Source organism: Oncorhynchus clarkii, chromosome 16 (genome assembly GCF_045791955.1).
Source record: "Oncorhynchus clarkii lewisi isolate Uvic-CL-2024 chromosome 16, UVic_Ocla_1.0, whole genome shotgun sequence".
NCBI lineage: Eukaryota > Metazoa > Chordata > Actinopteri > Salmoniformes > Salmonidae > Oncorhynchus > Oncorhynchus clarkii.
Window position 1 is genome coordinate 62,823,353 of NC_092162.1, and position 9,802 is coordinate 62,833,154.

General features: G+C 47.5%; 1 protein-coding gene across 2 annotated transcripts in view; it reads right to left on the reverse strand.

Moving 5' to 3' along the window:
* Nucleotides 1-3,876: 3,876 nt before the first annotated feature.
* The window catches only part of LOC139368885 (sodium- and chloride-dependent creatine transporter 1), a 42,153-nt gene continuing 36,227 nt past the window's right edge, over nucleotides 3,877-9,802 (reverse strand). The window contains exons 9-14 of one of the 2 annotated variants that reach the window (XM_071108351.1): nucleotides 9,479-9,591; nucleotides 8,742-8,882; nucleotides 7,751-7,853; nucleotides 5,438-5,538; nucleotides 5,049-5,219; nucleotides 3,877-4,277 (exon numbers count right to left, since the gene is read on the reverse strand). In XM_071108351.1, coding sequence (XP_070964452.1) covers nucleotides 4,146-4,277; nucleotides 5,049-5,219; nucleotides 5,438-5,538; nucleotides 7,751-7,853; nucleotides 8,742-8,882; nucleotides 9,479-9,591 — 761 coding nt within the window. In that variant the 3' untranslated portion in view covers nucleotides 3,877-4,145. The remainder of the gene's footprint in view (nucleotides 4,278-5,048; nucleotides 5,220-5,437; nucleotides 5,539-7,750; nucleotides 7,854-8,741; nucleotides 8,883-9,478; nucleotides 9,592-9,802) is intronic. The other variant, XM_071108352.1, reaches the window with a different exon arrangement.

Genomic DNA, 9,802 nt, shown 5'->3' on the forward strand with positions numbered 1-9,802 from the left:
GGACGGAAACTAGCTGTCCTCCGGCTACACCATGGTGCTACCCTACAGAGTGCTGTTGAGGCTACTGTAGACCTTTATTGCAAAACAGTGTGTATTAATAAATTATTTGATGATGTGAATATATTTAGTCTAGTTTTTTAATATTTTACAATTCCTTATTTTAAGAAATTCACTGAGGAGGATGGTCCTCCCCTTCCTCATCTGAAGAGCCTCACCTTGATTAAATGTGTCTACCTTGTCTACAATGTGTCCGGATTCCCTTTTCTCGCGCCATATTCAATGCCAGTATGCATTCTACAAACGGTGGAATAGACAAAATATGATAACACAACAACTGATGGCAGTAGCTAACTAGTGTAGCTACCTAACCAGCTAACCTCTAGCTAACCAGCAAGCTAGCAAGCAAGCTAGCAAGCAACGCTAAAGGTTTTGCTTAACTCTATAGACAAACAAAACATTGGCTTGCTGGCTAGCATTTATGAGGCTAGCAAACACGTTCCTCACACGCTAGGAACATCTTTCTTCCGAAACATATTTCGTTACCAAAACACATATTTTCTGAAGACCTGTTGATGAGTGCTGATGACGTCATTTTCTCAGAGTGGTAGCCTTAAGGCTAGATTCAAGCCATTTTCTCAGAGTGGTAGCCTTAGGGCTAGATTCAAGCCATTTTCTCAGAGTGGTAGCCTTAGGGCTAGATTCAAGCCATTTTCTCAGAGTGGTAGCCTTAGGGCTAGATTCAAGCCATTTTCTCAGAGTGGTAGCCTTAAGGCTAGATTCAAGCCATTTTCTCAGAGTGGTAGCCTTAGGGCTAGATTCAAGCCATTTTCTCAGAGTGGTAGCCTTAGGGCGAGATTCAAGCCATTTTCTCGGAGGAAAATTTACGGGGGGAGACTTACGCTACAGAACCTTGTATATGAAATGCAGTGGGAAAAGTGGTAGGATTCCGCAGGACTACACATTCAAAGACAGCCTACTTTCCTATAGCCTACTCAAGGGAGTGAAAAACATCTATTCACTCTGTTATGCCCTCAGACATCATGGGGACTGCATGATGCATGCATCACGTAGCCTTGTCCCAGATCTATGAATAATCACATATTTCAGGGTCAAATCAATGCCAAAGGGAGAGCATAGTTTTCATCTATTGTGAACACTGTTACAGAGCCAATCTCTTTGTATTTTTCTAACGAGGATGTAAAGAAAATCAATATTAATGGACATTTAGAACATTTGACTACGTACTTTTTTCATAAAGATTTTTAAGCTAAATTGTGTATTACCTGATACGTTATTCTACTTTGAATACAATATGTATTTTGACAAGTTTCTAGCATTGATAAGACTACACACTCTAATATCTTAAAGTAAACAATTGTTGTTCCTGAATACACAGCTCACACGTGACCAGATCTATTGTGTATGTGTTATGTATCTGTTTCATGTTTTGCACTTGAATGATTGAATACACATCTAAAGCACAGCAGCACTCTTCATTCTCTCCAAGATAATGTTTTTATCATCAATTAAGCATGTTTCTAATCAATACCTGTTTGTAGGAGTGAGACTGACTGTCTATAACGCAAAACCCTGTTACCCTGTTGGACAGTATGAATGTTAGCCTGGTCCCAGATCTGATCTCTATGTGCTTTAAACAGCTCTCCTGACTATACATGATATGTAGTTGGTTCAAGCACAAACAGATCTGAGACCAGGCTATGAATGTGTCACTCTCTCTATAGCAACCGTCAGAGGTGATTGAGCTTTGAGAGTATCTGTTAATACATGTATTTGTATGAATAATATTGGTAGTGTCTATGCAAATAAAGAGAATAAAAAAATAAAGTTTCCATCTTGTCTTTTATTGCTTCTCTCTTGGCTTGGCATTAAGACACATTGCTCTCCCTCTCTCTCTTTCTCCATTGGTAGACTTCTCTCTCCCTCGGTAGGCTTCTCTCTCCCTCCCTCTCCCTCGCTCTTCAATGGTAGGCTTCTCTCCCCCTCCCTCTCCCTCTCTCTCTTTCTCCATTGGTAGACTTCTCTCTCCCTCGGTAGGCTTCTCTCTCCCTCCCTCTCCAATGGTAGGCTTCTCTCTCCATCGCTCTCCATTGGTAGGCTTCTCTCCCCCTCCCTCTCCCTCTTTCTCCATTGGTAGGCTTCTCTCCCCCTCCCTCTCCCTCTTTCTCCATTGGTAGGCTTCTCTCCCCCTCCCTCTCCCTCTTTCTCCATTGGTAGGCTTCTCTCCCCCTCCCTCACTCTCTTTCTCCATTGGTAGGCTTCTCTCTCCCTCCCTCTCCCTCGCTCTTCAATGGTAGGCTTCTCTCTCCCTCCCTCACTCTCTTTCTCCATTGGTAGGCTTCTCTCTCCCTCCCTCTCCCTCGCTCTCTTTCTCCATTGGTAGGCTTCTCTCTCCCTCCCTCTCTCTCTCTTTCTCCATTGGTAGGCTTCTCTCTCCCTCCCTCTCTCTCTCTTTCTCCAATGGTAGGCTTCTCTCTCCCTCTCTCTCTCTTTCTCCATTGGTAGGCTTCTCTCCCACTCACTCTCCCTCGCTCTCTTTCTCCATTGGTAGGCTTCTCTCTCCCTCTCCCTCTCCATTGGTAGGCTTCTCTCTCCCTCCCTCCCTCTCCCTCGCTCTCTTTCTCCATTGGTAGGCTTCTCTCTCCCTCTCCATTGGTAGGCTTCTCTCTCCCTCTCCCTCGCTCTCTTTCTCCATTGGTAGACTTCTCTCTCCCTCCCTCTCCCTCGCTCTCTTTCTCCATTGGTAGGCTTCTCTCTCCCTCCCTCTCTCTTTCTAAATCAGTAGGCTTCTCTCTCCCTCCCTCTCTCTCTAAATCAGTAGGCTTCTCTCTCCCTCCCTCTCCCTCTCTCTAAATCAGTAGGCTTCTCACTCCCTCCCTCTCCCTCGCTCTCTTTCTCCATTGGTAGGCTTCTCTCTCCCTCCCTCTCTCTCTAAATCAGTAGGCTTCTCTCTCCCTCCCTCTCCCTCTCTCTAAATCAGTAGGCTTCTCTCTCCCTCCCTCTCCCTCTCTCTAAATCAGTAGGCTTCTCTCTCCCTCCCTCTCTCTCTCTCTAAATCAGTAGGCTTCTCTCTCCCTCCCTCTCTCTCTTTCTAAATCAGTAGGCTTCTCTCTCTCACAAGGTGGAAATGCTGATTACAATCCCCTCCCCAATATTAACACTGATTCACAGACTCACACAATACTCAAGACACTTAAGTTAGTAAGTTAGTTAGTTACACTGGAAGTGGTGATGCTTAGCTGTTTTTCTAATTTACAGAGGGAAGTTTCTTAACAGTTTGACTGATGAGGGAGGATAGAAAATAGTTTCTTAACAGTTTGACTGATGAGGGAGGATAGAAAATAGTGGTCGGGTGACAGGTTGAGCTCAGAGTCAAAGACGGACACAGATAACATAGAGCACAGTACCTCTCTCCTTTAGTCACACACACACACACACCACACACACCACACACACACACACACACACACACACACACACACACACACACACACACACACACACACACACACACACACACACACACACACACACACACACACACACACACACACACACACACACACAGACACGCGGTCAGATAAGTGTTTGCCAGCTTGGGATCAGTAATACTCATTCAGCACCATCAACAGGGTATGTTGGGTTACTACAGACTGGGTCAGCAGCACTGAACCGCCCCACAGAATCCATTACACAGGGAGGAGAGGGACACACACAGACAAGAGAGGAGAAAGGGAGAGGCACAGTGGAGGTGGGATGGGGAGGGGGCAAATATCGCAGCTGCATTCGACATCACAACACAATCACAGGACGAGGCAGGAAAGGACAGCACTGAGGCACAGAGCCTCAGAGCCCTTGAGAGAGAGAGAGAGGTAGAGGAAAACAGAGAGAATGTCAGCCTGTATTGATTGTGTATTTGAGCTCTTGTCCCATCTTTTCTTTGGTCCATTGGTCCAGGGCTGTTCGGTGTGTGTGTTTGATCGGCTTCAGAGTGGCCTTCCTGTGCATTTATGGCTGGGCCAAGGCAGGGTGTGTGTATGTATCTATGTGTGTTTGTGTGAGTGTGTGTCTGGGGCATAGGGTTCTGAGTGGGAAACGAGGGGGTGGATTCTGTGGGGCTCAGATGGTCAGATGACACTCTCAAACAGCAAAGTGTTTTTGGTCTGGCCATTAGGGGGCAGCAGTTTGGCCTCAGACTCAGGAGCCAAGTACTCCATGTGATGTCGACCCCACACCGGAGTGGTCAGGTGCTGCCAACGCTACAGAGGGGGAAGACAGGGAGGGAGAGAGACAGAGTGAGAGAGAAAGAGAAGGGTAAATATCACTGAATGAAATGAGTCTAGCACGGAGACAGTGATAGTGTGAAAGCCTACCAAGAGTCACAGAGACATTTTAACAGGGTAGGAGCTAACATGGGAAACAGTTTCAACTCAGCAGTCTGATTGATGATGTGACACATTCACCACCATGAGCCAGACAGTGATATTCATTGTAGCATGTTACAGTTTAGTCAGCTCAGTCAGACACACACAGAGGCAACGCAGGCAGGGGGTACGTCACCAGGGAAACACAGTTCCTACTCAGACACACACACAGAGGCAACGCAGGCAGGGGGTACGTCACCAGGGAAACACAGTTCCTACTCAGACATACACAGAGGCAACGCAGGCAGGGGGTACGTCACCAGGGAAACACAGTTCCTACTCAGACACACACAGAGGCAACGCAGGCAGGGGGTACGTCACCAGGGAAACACAGTTCCTACTCAGACACACACACAGAGGCAACGCAGGCAGGGGGTACGTCACCAGGGAAACACAGTTCCTACTCAGACACACACAGAGGCAACGCAGGCAGGGGGTACGTCACCAGGGAAACACAGTTCCTACTCAGACACACAAACAGTATGCTCACCCCTCAGCATAGACGCGTGAGGCCAGTTTCTCTCACACACACACACACACACACACACACACACACACACACACACACACACACACACACACACACACACACACACACACACACACCTCTGTGAAGGATCCTTTGCAGCGCAGTAGTTTGTAGAGGACAGTGATGGGGATGCAGAGCATTGAGGAGAGGGCCAGACACCAGCCCAGCGCCTCCCCCCACAAGGGGTAGGTATACACTGAGTTATAGGTCAGGGGCTTGTAGTTCACCACGTGGAACAGGAACACTCCCTACACACACACACACACACACACACACACCACACACACACTAGTTAACAACACAGGCAATTTAAAAAGATTTAATCCCAAAGCCATAATTACATTGATCAGTGAAGCACAGCACAAATGCTCTGGTATTCCAAATACCCTGAACTATGCTAAATCTACATGACTGTAGGCCACAGTTTCCTAGCTCTGGACGTGTGTGCTTAAACAGCCAAACTCACCACACAAACAAGGGGCGTGATGTAGGACCAGCACCACTTCATGTAGGGCATCGGCCGGTAGCCAATCATACGAGCCACATCATCCATGAAACGATCTGCACCTGAGAGAGAAAGAGACCACTGTGACTGACCCAAACTTAAGGAAAGCTTTGACTATGTACAGACTTGCAATTGAGAAAAGTCACTGTAGGCAGACCTGGCTCTCAAGAGAAACCAGGCTATGTGCTCACTGCCCACAAAATGAGGTGGAAACTGAGCAGCTGTTCCTTTTATTTATTTATTTATTTTACCTTTATTTAACCAGGCAAGTCAGTTAAGAACACATTCTTATTTTCAATGACGGCCTGGGAACAGTGGGTTAACTGCCTGTTCAGGGGCAGAACGACAGATTTGTACCTTGTCAGCTCGGGGGTTTGAACTCGCAACCTTCCGGTTACTAGTCCAACGCTCTAACCACTAGGCTACCCTGCCGCCCTAACCTCCTGCCAAATGTATGACCATATTAGAGACACATATTTCCCTCAGATTACACAGATCCACAAAGAATTCGAAAACAAACCCAATTTTGATAAACTCCCATATCTACTGCGTGAAATTCCACAGTGTGCCATCACAGCAGCAAAATGTGTGACCTGTTGCCACAAGACAAGGTCAACCAGTGAAGAACAAACACCATTGTAAATACAACCCATATTTATGTTTATTTATTTTCCCTTTTGTACTTTAACCATTTGTACAATGTTACAACACTGTATATAGACATAATATGACATTTGTCTTTATTCTTTTGGAACTTGTGTGAGTGTAATGTTTACTGTAATTTTTTTATTGTTGTTCATGTGTATTTGTTTTTATCTACTTCACTTGCTTTGGAAATGTTAACATATGTTTCCCATGACAATAAAGCCCTGGAGTTGAATTGAGAGACAGGGGCAGAGACAGAGAGACACGGGAATAGAGAGAGAGAGAGAGAGAGAGAGAGAGAGAGAGAGAGAGAGAGAGAGAGAGAGACAGAGAGACAGAGAGAGAGAGAGAGACAGAGAGAGAGAGAGAGAGAGCGAGAGCGAGAGAGCGAGAGACAGAGAGAGAGAGAGAGACAGAGAGAGAGAGAGCGAGAGCGAGAGAGCGAGAGAGCGAGAGACAGAGAGACAGAGAGAGAGAGAGAGACAGAGAGAGACAGCGAGAGAGAGAGACAGAGAGAGAGAGAGATAGAGAGAGAGAGACAGACAGAGATAGACAGAGAGAGAGAGACAGACAGAGAGAGACAGAGAGAGAGACAGAGACAGAGAGAGACAGAGAGAGAGAGACAGACAGAGAGAGACAGAGAGAGAGACAGAGAGACAGAGAGAGACGGAGAGACAGAGAGAGAGAGAGAGACAGAGAGAGAGACAGAGAGAGAGAGAGAGAGAGAGAGAGAGAGACAGAGAGACAGAGAGAGAGAGAGACAGAGAGAGAGAGACAGAGAGACAGAGAGAGAGAGAGAGAGACAGAGAGAGAGAGACAGACAGAGAGAGACAGAGAGAGAGACAGAGACAGAGAGAGACAGACAGAGAGAGACAGAGAGAGAGACAGAGTGACAGAGAGAGAGAGAGAGAGAGACAGAGAGAGAGACAGAGAGAGAGAGAGAGAGAGAGAGACAGAGAGAGAGACAGAGAGAGAGAGAGACGGAGAGAGAGAGAGAGAGACAGAGAGACAGAGAGAGAGAGAGAGACAGAGAGAGACAGAGAGAGAGAGAGACAGAGAGAGACAGAGAGAGAGACAGAGAGAGAGACAGAGAGAGAGACAGAGAGAGAGACAGAGACAGAGAGAGAGAGAGAGCGAGAGAGAAATAAGGAAGGAAGGAAGAGAGATAGAAGTGGCCAATCATGAAGGGAGAGATAACATGGTTGTGAGTAGGTCTCAGAGTTGATGAGGTGCCAAATTGTTTTCTGCATGTCACTTCCCTGCCAAACAGTCTGTGTGTTCTGTGTCACCGCATGATGTCTGACAAGACATGGACAAGATAACTGACGCAGACACAAACAGGCTAGACTTCCCAGATCTCACTGACAATATATTCTCAACACTGGGCTTTTGTTGGCTTTAGAGCCCATGACACATATTTCATTTCCTCTACTGTGTCTCTCTGTATAAGATTTGTGTGGTAGCCAAGACAGACAGACACACACACTCATAAATCACGCAAAAATGTACAGTACATCCATCTCTCTCACCACAATTCCCATGTCTCCAATAATCGATGCAATCCCAGTAGCAACCCAGAGATGGCACTCGTACAACAAACACACACACACACGCACACACACACCTTACCATAGACCCAGGCCACCACCACACACTCCCAGAAGGCCTGCCAGAGCAGTGTGATCCCACTGGCAGAATAGTAGTCAAACAGCTGGAACACATACATCCCTCCCTGAGAGAGACAGAGAGAGGAGGGAGAGAGAGAGAGGAGGGGGAGAGAGAGGGAGGAGGGGGAGAGAGAGAGGAGTGGGAGAGAGAGGGAGAATGTGGGGGTAGAGATAGACAGAGAGAGGAGTGAGAGAGAGAGAGGAGGGGGGGAGAGAGAGAGGAGGGGGAGAGAGAGACAGAGAGAGGAGGGAGAGAGAGAGAGGAGGGGGAGAGAGAGGGAGGAGGGAGAGAGAGAGAGGAGGGGGAGAGAGAGGGAGAATGTGGGGGTAGAGAGAGACAGAGAGAGGAGTGAGAGAGAGAGGGAGGAGGGGGAGAGAGAGAGAGAGAGGAGGGGGAGAGAGAGACAGAGAGAGGAGGGAGAGAGAGAGAGAGAGGAGGGGGAGAGAGAGAGGGATAATGTGGGGGTAGAGAGAGACAGAGAGAGGAGGGAGAGAGAGAGGAGGGGGAGAGAGAGAGAGAGAGGAGGGGGAGAGAGACAGAGAGGAGGGAGAGAGAGAGGAGGGGGAGAGAGAGAGGGAGAATGTGGGGGTAGAGAGAGAGACAGAGAGAGGAGGGAGAGAGAGAGAGAGGAGGGGGAGAGAGAGACAGAGAGGACGGGAAAGAGAGAGTACAGAGAAAGAGAGCGAGAGGAGAGAAAGAGAACAGAGAGAGAGACAGAGGGGAGGGGGGAGAGAGCGAGAGAGAAAGAGAGAGATAGAGAGAGATAGAGGGGAAGGGAGAGAGAGAACAGTGGGGTGAAAAGACAGAAAAGGAAATGAGAAAGAATGTGAGTTCATGTTGTCTTGTAACAGTGATGTAATATGAACTACTAAATAAGTCCCTCCTGACCTCTTTTCCTCCCTCTTCTCTTCATTTATCCATTCCCTCCCTTCCCCTCTCCTGACCCTCTTACCTCTGTTACCATGGAGAGGTCGATGAAAAAGCAGGTGATGCAGCATATCGCCACGACAACCTCACGACGCAGCGAGCCCGCCATAGATTTGGGCGGTAGCATGTCCATGACCCCCGTGACAAAGCCCTCCACCCCAACAAACTGAGAAAGAGAGATTACTCTGATATTCTGCTACCATACTTTGATATGCTGTCATGTCATAATCATGATTAGAATATATCGGATAATATTTTATTTTCTGATACTCTAATAACAGTTACTTCTATAGCAGCACTGTTTGTGTCCTTGAATGGTCAATGGGGGGAGAGATAGAGAGAGGAGAGATGGAGAAAGAGAGGAGAGGGAGAGAGATAGAGAGAGGAGCAGTGTATGAACAGAGAGGAGAGAGAGATAGAGAGAGGAGCAGTGTATGAACAGAGAGGTGAGTTAGAGAGAGAGAGATAGAGAGAGGAGCAGTGTATGAACAGAGAGTGGACAGATGCTCTCTGTGAGGCAGACAGAGGCTCATTGACTGCCTCTGTGCTTGTGGAACAATGGCTGCAGGCCCTGGGACTAACAAAGATGGACTACTTTGATATACAACTCGACAAGTTCAAATGTCCCCACTGTGAGTGGTAAGTGGTTAAGTGTGTGAACGCACAGTATGTGTCATAGAACTACAGACATTAACTGTCAGAATCCCTCTCTGTGTGTGTGTGTGTGTGTGTGTGTGTGTGTGTGTGTGTGTTGTCCAATACCTGGCTATCCAGGCCCAGTACCAACAGCATGAAGAAGAAGAGCGCTGCCCAGACTGGAGCCATAGGCATCAGAGTAACAGCCTTGGGATAGGCTATGAAGGCCAGGCCTGGACCTGGAGAGAGACAGAAAGGCAGAGTTAGTCAGCACTTTCACAACACCAGATGGGGAACAGTGGATAGACGGGAGGGAAGATGTTTTATCAGGGCACAAGCTGAAAGGGATAAGGAAGGGGTCAGGGTGAGTGCAATGAGGTCAAGGTGAGGATGAAGATATAGGGATGACTCACGGTGGGGCATTAACACCAGTCAAATGCTGGTAGATTT